Source organism: Choristoneura fumiferana, chromosome 28 (genome assembly GCF_025370935.1).
Source record: "Choristoneura fumiferana chromosome 28, NRCan_CFum_1, whole genome shotgun sequence".
Lineage (NCBI taxonomy): Eukaryota > Metazoa > Arthropoda > Insecta > Lepidoptera > Tortricidae > Choristoneura > Choristoneura fumiferana.
Genome location: NC_133499.1, coordinates 2,959,665 through 2,978,411, shown reverse-complemented (window position 1 = coordinate 2,978,411; position 18,747 = coordinate 2,959,665). Strand labels below are relative to the sequence as shown.

The following is an 18,747-nucleotide window of genomic DNA, read 5'->3' as shown; positions in this document are numbered from 1 at the left end:
TTTTTTTTAAAGTCAGGTACTCACTCAGCCCTCTCTTTACGGAGTCTATAAAATGTTTTTTCTTCGTATGCCTAGGGCTGCAAGGTGCTCCGCTGTCAGCATTCACTATTTCTTCTAATACTTTCTGAAATACAAATAAAATCAAATATTTAAAAAAAACTCGGTCAAGCGCGTGTCGGACACGTCCAAATTAAGGTTCGTAGCGTCGACGAAAAAATGAAGAAATATTTTCCTAAGCATTTCGCAGACCACAAAGTGCAAGTGGGTCTTCAAACTTAAAAAGGACACAAGCGGACAAGTTGTGAATACAAAGCACGGCTTGTAGCCAAAGGATTCACGCAAGTTGAAGGGTTGACTACGCGCGAAACCTTCTCGCCAGTTGCAAGACTGTCTTCAGTGCGGAATTTTGATGGCATTCGCAAGTTGAATTAAATTGCCAAATTGACCACTTGGATGTGGAAACGGCATTTTTTAAATGGTGATTTAGAGGAGGAAATTTACATGGAGCAACCTGAAGGCTTCTCAACTGACACTAAACATAAAGTTTGTCTACTTAAAAAGTCTCTTTATGGCTTAAAACAAGCGCCACGCGTCAGTGGAATAAAAAGTATTGTGACGCAATGTCCGCCTTATCATTGACACAAGCCACAAGTGAACACTGTCTCTACTACAGACGAGACGGAAACGATCCATACTAGTCGTAGCAGTATTCGTCGACGATTTTTTCATTCTGTGCAACACACGCCGGCTTAAAGCCGAGTTTAAAAAACGGAATTAAAACGTTTTTCACAGTTAAAGACTTAGGTCTTCTCAAGGACTGTCTAGGTATGAGAGTTATACAAAAGAAATGTTCACTCACTCTCGACCAAACGAACTACATCGATAAATTAATCGTATAAAATATGAACGAACGCTATATCCGTTACCACACCTATGGAACCTGGACTTTAACTTACCTTACCAGAGAAGACGATGAAGTTGAAGTGCCTTATCGGAACTTATCGGCTCGTTAATGTACGTTTCGTTGGTACGAGACCCGACATTGCTTCATTACGGTCTTCGTATCTATCACAATTCAACGCACATTACGGGGGGGGTACACTGGAAAGCCGCTAGGGTCCTTCGTTACCTCAAAGGTACCAAAGACCTCAAACTACACTTCACTAAAGGCCAGAACTACCCAGTAGGTACGTAGACGCAGACTATGGGAGCAACATATTAGATAGGCGATCATTTACTGGTTATGCATTCTTATGAGTGGAGCACCTGTCTCCTGGGAAGGCGCGAAAACAGCGCACTGTTGCGCTATCTACCACAGAGGCAAGTACATGGCTCTCGCAGAAGCCTGCAAGGAAGCTATTTACTTAAAGTCACTCATATCGGAAGTATTCGCCATCACTCATCCCATAATATCATACACACAGACATCAAAGTTCCATTAAACTTGCACACAATAAACACTTATCACGCACGCACAAAACATTCGACATCAAACACCACTTCATACGAGACACACTGACACACCACGACCTACATCTCAAATACATTCATACGAATGACATGATCGCCGATATTCTTACTAAACCTTTGGCAAAGCTCAAGCACTGCAAGTGCGCCAATCAGTTAGGTTTAAGTTAGATTAGGCTTTCATAGTAGGTTTATTATTTTGTGTGTACAGTTAGTCTTAAGTAGGTGTAATATATTGTATATATAGGGTGTTATTTTTCTTATGTTTGTGTTAGTGTTAAGTTTGTGTATAGTTTAGATTTTTGATATGTCTACTTGTATATATTGTATATATACAGGGTGTTTATATTACGGGGGCGTGTTAAACCTTCTTGTTTATATTTTTAATATTAAACACCCTGGCCATTTTTGATATGTGTGTATTTTGTATTTTGAATATTGTTCTGTTATTCTGCTTTGTCTACTGTCATTACTTCTGTCGTATGTCGCATACTGTTAACACATATACTCGTTTTACCCCTGCTACTCTCGTTTCCTTCAATTAATTTTGTACGGGATCTTCCAAGTTTAGGTAATATTTTATACCTTAGACTGCTATTTACTCTTAGGGGCTGTTTCACCATCCATTGATTCTCCGTCTATTCGAACAAAACAAATAGAGGCGGCATCACACTTAACCGCCAGTTAACGCTAATCAATGGATGTTGAAACAGCCCTTAAACTACTAATAATTGAAAATACAAACTGAAATATAGATGCACAGAAAAAACAGAAAAATAAGACCATCACTGGGAATCGAACCCAGGTCCTCGGTAATCCGTACCGCGTGCTATTACCGCTACACCACTGATGGTCAACGGTACCAACACGAATTTCCCTATGCACCTCATATCTCAGGTTGTTTCTTACTTAGTCACTTAAGCAGCGACGCTAGCGACATCTATGCCGTAAGCCCTCAAACTTTTTCGGCATTCCTTGGAACTAACCGCTCAACCGGACAAGAGATATCGTTTCTAAGCATCAAATTAAGATTGGTTTTTTGGAATCTTTTTGTATTTTTTCTTACTAATAATTCTCAAGAAAACTTAACCATTATAGTTTTCCTTGAAAGTTTGATATACTTACTACCATCCTGAATTTTTTCAAATTTTTCCACCCAACGGTTTAGATTTTAACGCTCGACTTTAACGAAAAAACCAAACTTTTCACGAGGGAAGCTAGTTCTACAATTATAATAAGCTCATAGGGCTCTGGTCTAGTGAGACTTGCAAGAAAAATCGTGCAAGTTGCATTACATTGCGAGGCCGTAAAGTCCGAGCTTGCAGTGGTCAATCGAGCGCCGCAATCTAATGCAACTTGCAAGCCTAAACTCGGCTTTGAATATTCATATGGTGGGTGAGGTTACAAGTATCAAGAGGAGGACGAGGGGCGGGGGAGATATTCATGAACTCACAGGATTTAACACCAGCAGCATAATCTGCAGCGGCCACATGGCCACTCGGAACTTCTTGTTGTCGGAGAAGCTGTCCTGTAGGATGTCGAAGAGCGTGTCGCAGCACTTGCTCAGCTCCTCGTTAGGCCGGCATTGGACTTCTGCGAATTCCTGAAAATGTCATTGGAGATTTAGGGGCTGTTTCACCATCCATTGATTAGTGTTAACTGGCGGTTAGGTGTGATGCCGTCTCTATTTGTTTTGTTCGAATAGACGGAGACGGCATCACATTTAACCGTCGGTTAACGCTAATCAATGGACGGTGAAACAGCCCCTTAATGATCAACAGTCAAACATGCGTTCTACCATAAAGCTGATTATCGTTTGGATGTAATAAAACAATGATTTCGTCGAGTATGCCTGTTTTATGCAATTCTATTGATGAATGATGATTAATTGTATAGTTATCTCGCTCATCACTCCGCTGCCTTACTCCGCTTTAGTGTACGGGCAGCGTAAGCTGTGTCTGTCAACTTGAAGTTCAAGTTTAGCGACATTTCATTTTATATGAAGTTGTTTCAAAAATTATAGACCACTTATTTGTCTGACCGTAACAAATGTCAAGTCAATCAGACCATTGGAAGTAAGTTCAAAATCCCAAGATTTGATTTCATTGTCAGTAACCATTAAAAGCTGCGAGGGACTTAAAGAATGCCGTAAACTTTATTCTCACTTCACAGAGTCTTCCAAAGTCAGGATAATGTGGTGAAATAAAGTGTCAGTTTGTCCTAGCAACACCTTCTTGTATTGATATAAATATTGATATTTTTCTTTAAGTTTTAAATGTATCACTCTTTTCATGATGTATACACATAATTTGAATTGTAAATGATCTCTTGCCTTTATTATTCTCATTACTTTACCGCATGTTATAACCTGCTTGTGTGCCAAAGTTAATAAATAAATAAACAAACACATTATTAATCCACAAAACCAATAGCTATAAAACTCCAGGGAGTTAAGAATGTGCAGTGAGAGTCCGCCACTGTCTGGGCCCTCCATTTCTAGTCGTCCATAATGGATTTTCGCCGACTACATGCCCACATCTCCTATAAATCACCTCATATAACAGATAAAAACTAAAAACAAGTAAATGCACGTGTCTTTGGCCTTTAAGGTAACTCAAACAAAAAAAAACAATGTAATACATTGTATACTAACCCCTTATTCATAAACGACAATCAAACCTATTTTAGTTAAAATGCTGCTAAATTCGTTTGTCCTTATCTGTCACTTCGACATTTGTATTGTTAGAAAGGGACAAAGCATTTGTTAGTTAACATAGGCTTGTTAAGTTTTATGAATAAGGGGGTAAGTATATTCGTAACTATTGGTCTTGAACCTAATTTTAAACGTTGATAAAAGTGTAGTACAGTATACATCTATATTTCCTCAGTGTTAAAAGCCAGAAAATTGTCGTCTAATTATTTTACCTTCTTTACGTATTGTATGGTCCAATACAATACAATACAATACAAAGACTCTTTATTGTACACCAGAAATAGTAAGCGATACAGAAAACAGATACACACAGAGAAAATTACAAGGTAAGCAATAGGCGACCTTATCGCTTAAGAGCGATACACATTTGTCTAAGTTTTAACATCACAAGACATACTTATTTTATTTACCTGTGGGTATGTATCCATCCAGTTCCATATTGCTTTTTCTAGCGAAGACACCAATACTATATGCGCTGATTTTCTTAACAATTTAAACTTCTGTATAGATTCTGCAAAAATAAATTAAATATGTTGCATTAAAAAGGACATTTTGCATTTTTAAGAATTCAATCAATCAAAAATCAATTGCTTAGCACTTGTAAAACAATTTACTCTGTGATACATGTATATTTTCATGCAACCCTACTGCTTCTACATAAACCAAGATATATCATACAAAACTCAACTATCTCCAACACCACACTAGATACTTAGTTGATTCGATAAGAACCATGAGCATAGTATTTTTCCTTCAAATGTAGACGGGAATAAAAACCTTTTCTTTAAAAAAATCCAAATCTGTTCATAAATGACGGTGTTCTGAATTAACAACTTGAAAAAAAAAACAACCTAATTTTAGCGTCATGTATGTCTTTATTTGTTATATGTTTGTTCTTATGTTTGTTTTTTATGGCGTTAAATAAATGTATTTTCTTTCTTTTAATTTGAGAACTTCCTCCCTTCCTCATACAGCCTGGTGACAGACGGACGGACAGCGGAGTTTAAGTAATAGGGTCCCGTTTTTACCCTTTGGGTACGGAACCCTAAAAACAGTGACAATGAGGTACCTACCTGTAAGTAGCCGTATAAGCCTGAGTATGTCTACGTTGATGTGCTGAATTAATTCTATGTCTGTATAGTCGGGGTTCTCTTCTGAACTGGACGCTAGTTCCTGAAAGAAGAACACGACACATCAAGAGTGTAGTACTTAACTTTAAAAAAATCATGGGACGATTGACACCAATTGACCTAGTCCCAAACTAAGTACAGCTTGTACTATGCTTACGTATGTAGATAAATACACACTGAAATTAAACGACCAATTCAGGAGCAAACATTCGTATTATTTATACAAACATCTTTCCATGGGAGTTTTTGTTTGTTGCTCCTTCACGCTTAACCGGCTGGACATATTTTGATTATATTGCGTATGTAGATAGTTGGACACCTGAAATAATACATAGGCTACTTTTTATGACGACCGGATGGCCAAGTGGTTAGAGAACTTGACTACGAAGCTTGAGATCCCGGTTTCGAATCCCGGCCGGAGCAGATATTTGTATGAATAATATGAATGTTTGTTCTCGGGTCTTGGGCGTTTAATATGTATTGAAGCCGTGGGAGAACACTAGTATAATAATATATTAATATAGTATACCTAGTAAGCCGTGGTGGCCTAGCGGTTTGACCTATCGCCTCTCAAGCAGAGGGTCGTGGGTTCAAACCCCGGCTCGCACCTCTGAGTTTTTCGAAATTCACGTGCGGAATTACATTTGTAATTACCACGAGCTTTGCGGTGAAGGAAAACATCGTTAGGAAACCTGCACTGTCCTGCGAAGCAATTCAATGGTGCGTGTGAAGTTCCCAATCCGCACTGGGCCCGCGTGGGAACCATGGCCCAAGCCCTCTTGTTCTGAGAGGAGGCCAGTGCCCAGCAGTGGGACGTATATAGGCTGGGATGGGATAGTATACCTGAAGCCTGGCGCTTATCCTGTTGAACACGGCGTTAAAGAAGTTGAGGCTAAGCGCGAACAGCACTTTGCTCGCGAGCTGTCGCAGCAACGTGTTGCTGCTTGTGTTTTCATTGCGCATGTCTGGAACAACCAAACATCATCACCACCATCATATCGCCCGTAGGACGTCCACTGTTGGACATAGACCTCCCCAATAGACTTCCAGTTCAAAATACCACGCACAGGACTTATCACGCTAACACACACGAGAATTTACCTCGACGTTTCGGCAACATTTGTTTGTGATCAAGTGCGGGTAGTTCGAAGGACTCGCGCTGCTAGGCAGACTTGACACCCCACACTTCAGTCTACTCGTGACCACGGCCACTGTAATGTTGCCGAAACGTCGAGGTAAATATCACTCGTGTGTGTTAGCGTGATAAGTCATGTGCGTGGTATTTTGACTTTGAGTGAAAATAACGAAAGTTTAAGACATTAGACTTCCAGTTGTTGGAAGCGGCCTACATTCACCTTGAACCCGCGGTTTTAACCAGGTAGCTGGGCTTCTATCAGGGATTCTTAGCACCCCCCCCCCCCCTCCCTCGATAAATTACTGGCGACGCGCCCTGGCTTCGCGCGGATACAGTTTTCCAGAAATTAACCGGAATAAGTTTGTGGTAATAATTTCATTTTTAATGCAAGCTTTTTCATATCGAAAATACAAACTGAAACATAGATGCACAGAAAAACCAGAAAAAGAGACCAGCGCTGGGAATCGAACCCAGGTCCACAGCATTCCGTGCAGCATGGCATACCCTTACACTACCACTGGAGCTTTTTCTGCCGACTGTACTTTATGTTGACTGTACTTGCATTGTCATTTGTATTGTCACACAATTTACATAAGTATACCATATTTCAAGTCAATCCAACTATTGGAAGTTGGTCGAATTTAACTTGGAAGATTTGATTACAGACAGACAGACAACGGGACAGGTGAAACTAAATAAAAGCTTGTAATATTAGACGACTAGGGCTCCCATCCCTTACACTTACCAATGAACTGGCAGACTTCCCGCAGCAATATCTTCACGTTCATATTCTCGTCATATTTGGTGGTATCTTTCGCGTTCGGTGAGCTCAGACAAATCTCCAGCGTGTCCAGCACTATGACAAGACTGTCGCTATAGCTCTTCTCCTGGTCTGTAGTGGGTCGGTTCACACTGCATATCGTTGGTTGGTACTGCAGGAGAGGAATGTGTTTGAATGGAACAAAGAATAAACATGACATGAATAGACATTGTGAACATGAAACTACCGTGAGACTAACTTATATTATACTTAAATTTAAGATTTTTTTTATTGATTTAAGACGTGAGTTCGCTGGGAGAATATCATTTAATATGAATAGACTAGAGTTTACCCACGGCTTCGCACGCGTAAACTATTCGATCTGGTAGTTACAATTGAAATTCCGGGATTTTAGAAAATTCCTCTGGCAATTCCCAAAATGTATATCGTTATCTTCATTGAGGTTGAAATTTCAAGATTTTATCCCTATCCCGTGGGAATATCGGGATAATAACCTAACCATAAAAAAACATTTTTAATACAACTTTTTTTTGCTGGATGTACTTTTTGTTGACTGTACTTGCATTGTCACCCAAACTACATTTGCATACCAAATTTCAAGTCGATGCTATTAACCGTTGAAGTGTTCCGTCGTGCGGAGACGATCCTGGCTGGACTACCAGGATGTCACTACTAGATTATTGTATTGTCACGTGATTTACATAAGTATGCCAAATTTGTACTCAATCCGACTACTGGAAGTTGGTCGAATTTAACTAGCAAGATTTAACTACAGACAGACAGACAGACAACGGGACAGGTGAAACTAATTATTTAGCTTGCTCGAAGCTTGTAAAAAGTAACCTATGTGTTATTCTAGAAGACCAGCTACCTTTATACCAAATTTAATGACACTAAGCCCAGCGGTTGTTATTTTGAGATTTTATCGGCTCAGGCCTGAAATATCCGTTTTCCTAAAATGTATTTTTCGCAAAATGTCTGCTTTTCAGAATGTCAACACGTCTTTTGCATAACGTCAGCTTCTCAAAATATCAGCTATTTAAAATTGCCTGTCTTCAAAAATGACAGTTTTTGTATAATGTTCGCTTTCAAAAAAATGCTTATTCTCAAAATGTCTGCAACCTCAAAACATCCGCCTTCTTATAACGTTGGCATTCCAGAAAAGTGTTATTCCCAAAATGTATCCAATCATGGTCTTCAAATTTCAGCTAAATCGGTTCAGCGGTATTTTATATTAGGTATAGATATTTATGTTATCAAAGAGTAAGTATGCAAGCAATCAAACCTTTTACATTAAGAACATTGATTTGAACATAAAGCAGACATTATGGGAAAACAAACATAACAAGACTATAGCCTATTTAAAAAAGTGAACATAACGGGAAAGCAGAAATTATGGTAATGCTAATATTATAGGAATGTCAACATTATGAATAGACGACTTCCTGAGATTGTACACATTTTTAATAGCAGACATTTCGAGAAAGCTTACGAAAATAGAAGTGCTAACATTGTGAAAACGCAGACGTTTTGAGAATTGTACATTTTAGGAAAACAGACATTTCAGGCCTGAGCCATTTTATCTCTATCCCGTGGGAATATCGGGATAAAAAGTAGCCTATATACCCTGTAGTATATACCCTGGATTAACACAGGGTATATATTACCTGTATGCCAAATTTCATGGAAATCCGTTCAGTGGTTTTTGCATGAAAGAGTAACGAACTTACATCCATACAAACTTTCGCGTTTGTAATATTAGTGGGATGGGATATGTCGAGCTAAACTCGATTTAAGAAGTGAGTTTTCCGGTACAATATCATTTAACGAAGAATAAAGTAAAGATGCTGGTCAACTTGAGCATTCACTTGTAATTGTATAGTATCACTTCGTCTAAAAAGCAGCTCCTCTATGTACCCAAGTGGTCGAAGAAGCAACTGGTCTAAGTAGCAAGTGGTCTAAGAAGCAACCGGTCTAAGAAGTAACTGGTCCTAATCTGTTTTCCTAGAAAACTTGAAAAAATATAGGTTAGGTTAGAGTTGCGTCAAGGCGCGTTCACGCCTCAGCCACGCGGAATAGGAGCTCCGCGAGTTTCGAGTCAAAGAATTTTACACTACTTGCTGCTAAGGCCAGTTGCTATTTAGACCACATGCTCCTTAGACCAATTGCTAATTTGCTACTTAGAACAGCTGCTTTTCAGACGAAATGATACTAACCCGAGCATTCTAGGGAATGTTACATTACAGATAAAACCTAACAAGATTAACAGGAGCGTTTTAGCGATTGTTCAAGCGAAAAAAAAACGGCCAAGAGCGTGTCGGACACGCCCAAAATAGGGTTCCGTAGCGTGTATTACGAAAAAAATGACATAATTTTTTTTCTTTTTTTTTTTATAAATAAATAAGGATTTCGTATTTTATATTTATATTTATATTTTATACCTTAGGCTATTTACTCTTAAACTACTAATAATTCTCAAGAAAACTTAGCCGTTATAGTTTTCCTTGAAAGTTTGATATACTTACTACCATTCTGAATTTTTTCAAAATTTTCCACACTACAAGGTTGGATGAGAAAAAATATCACCCCCACTTTACGTCTATGGGAGGCACAAAAAAATTGTATTTTTTATTTTTATTGTACTATTTTGTCGGCATAGTTTACATTCATATTCGTGCAAAATTACAACTTTCTAGCATTGATAGTCGATGAGCAAAGTTGCAGACAAACGGACGGACGGACAGACAGACAGACAGACAGACATGGAGAAACTATAAGGATTCCGCTTTTGTCATTTTGGCTACAGAACCCTAAAAAGCCGTGGCAGTCTAGTGGCTCAAAAAAAGACGTGACAATCGCTTTAAATAAAACGGTGGCAGCCAGTGGTTAAAAAAAAACGTGACAGCTTAGAAAAAAAACAGGAATTTCATTTTAATACAAGCTTCTCTTGCTGACGTTTTGTGACTACATTTGCATTGTCATCCAACTTACATATGTATACCAAATTTCAAGTCAATCTGACTTCCGGAAGTAAGTCAAATTAAATTTGCAAGATTTTACCTTGACAATAAACAAACAAAAATTGCAAGCTAAATGAAAGCTTTTATTAAAACTAATTTCATTTTAGATTATTAACTTAAAAGAAAACAATCTGTACAATGTCTCAAACTTAACAATCATGCAAAAATTAAATGTGGGTAGCTGTAATTACTTACTATTGCATGACCCGCTTGCTCGTTTACCCTCTATAATACAAAAAATGCAATAAATATATCAATATATGGAGAAACAATACAAACAAACTGCTTCATTCCAACAACACCACAACATATATCCAGTAGGTCGTCAGTAGGCCATCAACAGGCCACAGAAGAATTCTCAAACTCTTCTCCTTCAAGTACTTTTTCACCAGTGAGGTACAAGATGGGACGAGAATTTAAATCAAGCCCACTCATTCCCACTAAGAGCCAAACCTCGCGGACCGGTGCAATGACACATGAGAATCTTGTTCCCGTTATAGAGTTAAGCATCATTTCCACTAAACAGCCCACATCGGATCGGATCGGAAAGAATTTTACAATCTTTAAAGAGTACTAAATCATGTCTACAGTATTTTAAATCTATATTACCAAGCTGCGCGCAGCAGCTTCACCGCAAGCGTCTCACGCGATTGTAGCTGAAAGTATGCTGTGACGCGCGATCGGCTCCCTTCGCCGTCGTCGTATTCGATCGCATCCTTGCGCCTGCCGTTGAATCCGATCGGATCCTGTCGGCTGTTGTCGCGCGCGTTCTAAGCCGTACCCGGATGGCACTATTCATTAGCGATGGTGCGGGGGAGAAGTTCGTACATCCTGTCGGACGCGTTTGGCGGTCGCCATTAGTATTCTTTCCGACCCAACACAGTGCAAGCCGTTTGTTGAAAGACATTTGGCTGTCACCTCATCTGTTCAAATTCCTTTCAATCCAATTCCAGCCATTTGGTGTAAATCATACTTTAATAAACACTCAATGTGCCACGTAACTCACCAGCTCATTGACTCTCTGCAGGATCTTGGTGAGGCCGGCGATGACCAGCGAGAACCGGTGCCGGCTGATCTGCACCAGGCAGGCTTTGCACTGCTCCTCATTGATGCGAGAGTGCAGGTTTTGAGCACCCGTCTTGTATGGAAGCTGTTGACAATTTTAAAAGCTTGAAAAAAAAAAAAAAACCATACTGCTTTAAAAAACTTAAAACTAAGAAGGAAAGAAAACATGTTTGGCAGGCTAGAAATCTGATAAAGTAACTTAAACTTCTACAGTCGGGACCCATTCAAAAGTGACCAGCTCATAAATTGACAGTTCTGACTGTTGAAGTTTAAGTTACTTGTGTCGATCAACTTTTTCTTGTCAAAATTTGCCAAACATGCATTTGGGTATTTCTGAAAAAGTTGTCCCGTAATGAAATTGACAAGAAATCAGTTTTGTCAAGAAATTATTAACCCTAAGGAAGAGATCATAAAACATAAACTACATAAAACATCCAAAATTTCTTGACGTTAGGAAAACGTCACAAATCTTGTGAGGAAAAAATTGTAATTTTTTAACTACATCAAAACTTTCTATTGGATCCAACAACAAAGATTATCTGACTTTTTATCACTTTTACCACAAGGTTTTGTATATATTTAAAAACAATATTACTTATTTTTTGTGGTGAAATAGCATCAGGTTTTTTTTTTATAAGTGGACAACTGAAAAATTGAAAAATGGACAACTTTTTGAGAAATAGTCATTTATGTGGTAGTTTTAAGCCCCTTCTATAATTGGTCATCTAATAAGCATGTTAGTATAATGTGACACAACATTTCTTCTATTAAACTGTGGTACGACTGTTGACTCCCCGCTGACAGGACACAATAACAACAAGAAATAGTTGATCCACCCATTTTACAGTGACTTTAGACCACTAGACTTAATTTCCTTTATGGTTTTTAGAGCATTGGGGTTTTTTGTTTTTTAAATTTATTTTTTCAAAAAAGGGATTTGACCTTAGACACCCAATCTATTGTGGAGTTTGGGTTTAGAAAAGCTGTAGCCTATCTCAGCAGGGGAAAAACTTGTACAAAAATTGACTATTTCGACACCAATTAGGTACTTTAATCTAACTTAACTTTACATAACATTTAGGGTAAATGAAACACTAAAATCTGACTTTAATACTATTTCGTATTATAAAATAAAATTAATATTTACGTGATTAAACCCGCTAAATAATAATCAAATACAAGTAGTAACTGCAACAAATAAACTTTTTTGTTGTGCGCAAAATGTTTCGATCAATTTGGAATACTGATCAATAATTTAATATTTATTGCGTAGTACAAATTTGTGTCGCAATTTCACCAGAAGACTAAGGGCATTAAATTCAAAGCTGACGCAAGCAACTCCCACTGAAAATTACACATTTAAACACAGGTATATGCAAAAATTAAACCGAGGGGTGGGTCTTGTTGTAAAACAATCGTTTATGAACTTTATATCGGCTCACCTGCTCTTCGAATCTGGCTATCAGCGAATTCGCCCATTCTCCGGGTTTCTGTGTACCCATTTTGTGTAAATAATCGTATATTTTTATGTAAATAATTCGTAAACAATGTGTACTGAAAGGGATTCCATACTCGATGTATATACGAAACGAACTAGATTTTATATTGAATTTATCCAGCGGTTGTGACAGCAGGATGGAAGATACTTTTTTTTTTTTTTTTTTTTTTGTATTTTGGCTATGCCTTTCGATTGAGCCAGCGTCATGTCGATTTCTCTTATAAAAAATTTTCGGAGGAGAAGAGGCAGTTGCTATTCCTGAAAAGAGGGAATCACAAACCCAAAGTAAACCAGGAAAACCACTACTGTTAGTAATTATTTCTACTACAAACTATATTTAGATACTTAGTCATTACTTTAATGTTAATTAATACCCAGAGAGTGTTATAGTAGGTAAGTAGGTACCTAAACCACCACAAAAAATAGAACTGAGTAATTACGATTTATATATTTTATCTATATATACTCTATTTCATAATAAATGTACAATTACAGATTGAGATCGTTTTGCTGACAGAATTGTGCAAGTGCAAAAAATATTTCTTTTTGTTTTGGCTTAAATTGCAGAAGCCCTAAAACATGAGTAGGAAACGGAACCTTCAATCTAATCAGCTCGTCATAGAAGGCAGTATTGTCGTATTTGTCACAAGCAAAGAAAATATGGTTAAGGGAACCCTCATCCATTCCACACTCGCAGAGGGAGGAGTCCCTAATGTGAATTTTCGCCAGATGAGTGGCAATGCAACAATGTCCCAGACGCATTCGAATGATGGTTGAGCAATACTTTTTTGGAATGAATGATTTAGCGAACCATGGTTTTCTTGAGACTGCAGGTTGGACTAGAGAAAATAGCCTACCCTTATTTTTGCTAGATATTTTCCAATAGGAAGACCATGCGTGCATTAATGATTCAGACGATAATGTTAGTACGTCATGACAATAATTCTTGAAAGGGACCTTGTCGCCATCCACTACTGCGTCCTTGGCTAATTGGTCAGCTTTTTCGTTGCCAGTGACCCCGAGTGACCCGGGACCCATACAAGAGTTACTTCATAACCCCGTAATTTGCATGTGATAAGACAGTCCTTGATTTGGTATATAATTGGGTTATGAAACTTGACAGAAAAAGGGTTTGATAGTAGAGCTTGTAGGCAGCTACGTGAATCAGAAAATATAATGGTTTTCTTTAACTTAAAAATTAAAATGTATTTAACACTTTCCAATACTCCTATACATTCCCCAGTAAATACGGAGGTAACCGGCGGGCATTTTACTTTTTGAATAATGTTATATTGTGAGTGGTATATTCCTACACCTACGCAGCCAACTGGGGATAGCTTTGAAGCGTCAGAGTAAATCGTGTTCCAGTCGTGCCATTCTCGATTAAGAATTTGATGGAGGTATTCGTCGGCATGTGGATCGTTATGACAAATATCGAAGTCCAGAATTACTCTAGGCTGGTAGACAATAGTGCTGTATTTGAACTCGAACAGAGGTAGATTTTTAGAGTGGTGCACTGGGTCCTTAATGGATTGAAATTTCTGCAAACTTTTCACGAGGCAGGGTAAATCTTTATAATTCCAATAGGGGGAAGATTTCATGTCTAACAACCGGTTAAGTATGGGGTGGTGAGAGAACTGAAGGGCACGAAATAAAAAGCTGTCAGCCAGAAATTGTCTACGCAAGTTTAGGGGGGGATCAGCGCATTCCACCTGCAACGCGTTTATAGGACTTGATCTCATAGCTCCCGATATAATTCTTAAGGCTTTCGACTGTATGAGATCAAGTCTTCTAAATCCTGCCTTGTTACCTGGAACTAACAGATATGAACCATAATCTAATACACTTCGAACAGTTGCATTGTATAACAGCCTAAGGGACGTTGGATGGGCCCCCACCAAACCCCAGAGAGGCATCTAAGTGTGTTAAGACCTCGTTCACATTTCTTGGCTATGTGTTCAAAATGCAAGGCACCGGTCAGTTTGGAGTCTAAAACCACCCCAAGAAATTTATGATGAGAGCTTATAGGAATATCCACGCCGTGGATTGAAATATTTACGATAGGGATTACTCGTTTTCGGGTGAACATGACAGCGGTACTTTTAGTCGGTGAAAGAGACAATCCATTGCTTATTAGCCACGAGTTTACTGAGTGAAGGGATGTAGAAATTGATTCACTGGCAGATTGTATATCGCTATTAGTGGAGTAAATAAGTAAGTCGTCCGCATATTGTAAAAAGTGGCAACCTGCAGCAGATTCCTCTAAGTCATGTGTATATAAATTGTATAATAGCGGACTAAGGACAGATCCTTGCGGTAGTCCTCGCCAGACTAATCGCGAGGGGTTGATTTGCGGATCTCTTCCGCGAAAAGTAATATTTCGTTCTGAAAGAAGGTTACCCACGAGATTGGCCAACCTCTCCGGAATTCTCAGCTTGCGGAATTTTTCCCTGAGAATGGGGAGCTGGACGTTATCGTAAGCGGCCTCCACATCCAAAAACACAGCGACTACTGACTCTCCCCTCGAAAAAGATAGTCGAATGTCAGAAGTAAAAATGCTAAGACTGTCCATAGTACTTTTTCCCTTTCTAAAACCGTACTGAGAATTCCCGAACAGGCCCTCACTCTCCATAAACCATTCTAATCTGTTTTTAATTAGATGCTCTAAGATCTTGAGCAACACTGAGGATAAAGCTATAGGACGATGTGATCGTGGATCGTTAGGATCTCTGGATGATTTGGGAATAGGAATAACAATTTGGGATTTCCAGGAAGAGGGCGGACGGCCTGTATGTAATATGCAGTTTATCAGGTTTAGTAGATATTGAAGGAAGGGTTCACCTGCTTTGGCTATAAAGGAGTATGGTATGCCATCGTGGCCCGGAGTGGAATCTTTTACAGATTTTAAAACATTTTTAAGTTCTTGGATAGAAAAACTTTCATCTAAAGGATTTGCTGACTCGGTAATAAAATGATCTACGGGTAAATCCAAGGCTGTTGGTACGTAAGGTGGGGCTATGTTAGTTAGAAAAGACTCTGCCCATTCTTGCGAAGCAGGATACAGACACGAGCGGGGGATATATGATCTTCTAAATCGTTTTATGTTATTCCAAACTACTTTAGCTGGGGTGTTAGGGCTTAAAGATGAACAGAATTCCTTCCAACTATCGAACTTTTTGTTCCTTAGTAATAATTTAGTTTCATCCATGACGGTTCTTAAAGTTAAAAAATTCTCCGACGTCATATTGGCAGAATACGTATGTTCAGCTTTTTTCCTGTTTTTTACCGCTTGTGTACATTCTTTGTCCCACCACGGTGGGGAAGGTACCTTGCCTTGGGCAGTATTCTTGAGAGGAAAAACTTTTTCCGCGGCGGATTTAACTGCAAGAACAATGGCGTCGGAACAATTTTCAATTGAATTTGAGGTAATTGGGGGTAAAAAATTAACTTCATTATTTAAGATTTTTTTATAAGTATCCCAGTCAGCTCCATTAATATTGTAAATTAAAAGGGGTTTAGTAATAGGAGGCCTTTTCAAAGATAGAGATTGAAGACAAAGAAGAATTGGAAAGTGGTCGCTACCATACGAGCTATCCAGAACTTCCCAGGTAATCTGCGAGGCGAGTGTAGGTGAGCATAAAGATAAGTCCACTGCACTAGATGCTTGATCCGGTAACGTACGTAACGTTGGGGATCCCGAATTTAAGAGACAAAGATTTGTCAAGTCGATGACTTCCAAAAATTGCTCTCCAAGTAGATCATTATTATCACAACCCCACACGTGATGATGAACGTTAAAATCACCCATGATAATAGTTGGTTGTGGGAGGGACACGATTAAATGTCTTAACTCAGTTAAAATTTCATTAGACGGGCTTGGAATGTACAAGGATAGAAAAGTGATTCCTTCTACGCGGGCACAAATTGAGTGCCAACTATTGCTGTGCTGAGTGGGAATGGGAGTGAATGGACAGTGGTCTTTGATAAACAAGGCACATCCAGCACGTCCATCTGCCCGGCAGTCCATCAGAGACACGTACCCAGGTAATTTGAAATTATTGTCAACTTTAAGCCATATTTCTGATACGGCTATTAGAATAGGATTGTATTTATTAATTAAAAAGATGAAGTCATGTTTTTATTGCTGATACTACGGCAGTTCCACTGAATTACTACTTGATCCATTATTAGAAGAAAAAAGAAATGATGAAATAAGTGGAGCAACGTGGGATAACAAAGAACTATCTGCCAGGGGGCTAGAAGGGGAGAATACCTTCACAAAATAAGACAGTATTTTGATCAACTCGTTAATGATAATTTCGTTAGATTTTTCAGAAGGTTTATCCGGAAAAACAGGGCCTGTGTTAATAACTGGGTCTCTAATAATGGAATTGTGAGCTTCTTTATCATATCCTTTACGAGGTGGAGGTGGAGGACGAGGAGTATAAAAGGTTGTTTTTTTATACGACATAGATGCTCCTGAAGGAGATGAAGTTGCATTTGCATAGGATTTGCGGGTGATCTTAGCATGAAGATTAGATGCTTCTACATATGAAATATTTTCGCTGGTCATTGACTTTTTTATTAAAAGTTGACGGTTGTATTCCGGACAGTTTTTACTATTGGCAAAGTGACCAGAACCCAATCCTTCGGGGCAATTGCAGCAGTAACCTTCCTCTGCATCAGCCCTGCAGGAGTCACCTGTGTGGGAGTTGCCACAGCGGAAGCAGCGAGGGGTCGAGCGGCATTTTTCTTTTGTGTGCCCAAACCGGCAGCAACGAAAGCATTGAATAGTAGGTAGTTCATATTGCTCTACTGGGAGAGAGTTAAAACACATGAAAATTCTTTTCGGTAGGACTTGGCCATCGAAAGTTATTACTACTGTTTGTGCGGGAAGCCAGCAGTACGTGCCATCTGGATTATTTTTTTTGTAGTTTAGTCTGCGGGCCTTCACAGGACGGGCACCTCCTGAATTGTCGGGGACCTGGATGTTTTCTAAAATCTCTTCCGGGGACCATTCAGACGGAACACCCCGCACTAATCCCATCCTAGTAACATTGAACGAGGGAATAGATGCCTTGTATTTATGATGGACTAATGTTGGGGAGTCTAGAAATAAGTTCGCGTCGATAGCAGAGTGGAAATTAATAGACACTCTGTTGCGCCCAATCCTTTTAACAGTGCCGTCAATTATATTAGGGAATTCCCTTTTTCGTTTTTGTAAAAAAAGACCAAACGCTACCGGGTTCAAAATGGTTCCTGAATCTGGAGAAACTTCTATTCTCTGGACGTGTACAATAAAGGGCCCCTGATCACGTTCAGAATATTTTTCTCGTCCTATCGGTGTAAAGGGGGAGGCAGGAGTTTGAGTTTCATTCTGGGTAGGTGGGTGTGTAACTAAATGTTCTGGGGGAGAGAACGATGGCGGAGTCTGACTGACGATATTTTGGCCTAAGGGGAGCGGTGTATCCTTTTGGCTATCACTGACCGGGCTTTGCATTGAGTCCCCAGAAGATGAAGCGGACCTTGAACGGCATCGCTCACCATCACTTTTATTAGAATTTCTTTTTTTTTTATTGCGTTGCTTCCTCGCGCATTTTTTCCCCTCAAATTCCTTCATTGAAAGGGAAATCAGTTTCGCTTGTTCTCTTTCAAATTGCTCATGTTGAGCTAAATCGACATTACTAACAATTGAGGAAAAATTCCCTCCTCCAGGGTCGTCCAAGCCATCCATTTCTTCCATGAGGAAGCTGGCATGGACTACCCCCAAACACAAACAAAAATAAAATTAAAACTATTCTACGGATTAAATCCAAACCAAAACCAGGAAAAACTTACCTATAACACCACCACCATATAACGACAAAGGAATAGCAACTTATTAGTATTATTTATACCATAAAAAACAAAATATATATTTTTTTCGCTAATTGGAAAT

The 18,747-nt window shown here is 39.0% G+C and overlaps 1 protein-coding gene across 1 annotated transcript in view; it reads right to left on the bottom strand.

The window, feature by feature from the left end:
* LOC141443744 (neurofibromin-like) overlaps nucleotides 1-12,919 on the bottom strand; it is a 17,849-nt gene extending 4,930 nt beyond the window's left edge. The window contains exons 1-9 of the mRNA XM_074109096.1: nucleotides 12,754-12,919; nucleotides 11,253-11,396; nucleotides 10,442-10,471; nucleotides 7,191-7,377; nucleotides 6,154-6,275; nucleotides 5,254-5,353; nucleotides 4,591-4,691; nucleotides 2,921-3,070; nucleotides 25-124 (exon numbers count right to left, since the gene is read on the bottom strand). Coding sequence (XP_073965197.1) covers nucleotides 25-124; nucleotides 2,921-3,070; nucleotides 4,591-4,691; nucleotides 5,254-5,353; nucleotides 6,154-6,275; nucleotides 7,191-7,377; nucleotides 10,442-10,471; nucleotides 11,253-11,396; nucleotides 12,754-12,813 — 994 coding nt within the window. The 5' untranslated portion in view covers nucleotides 12,814-12,919. The remainder of the gene's footprint in view (nucleotides 1-24; nucleotides 125-2,920; nucleotides 3,071-4,590; nucleotides 4,692-5,253; nucleotides 5,354-6,153; nucleotides 6,276-7,190; nucleotides 7,378-10,441; nucleotides 10,472-11,252; nucleotides 11,397-12,753) is intronic.
* Between the last annotated feature and the right edge of the window lie 5,828 nt (nucleotides 12,920-18,747).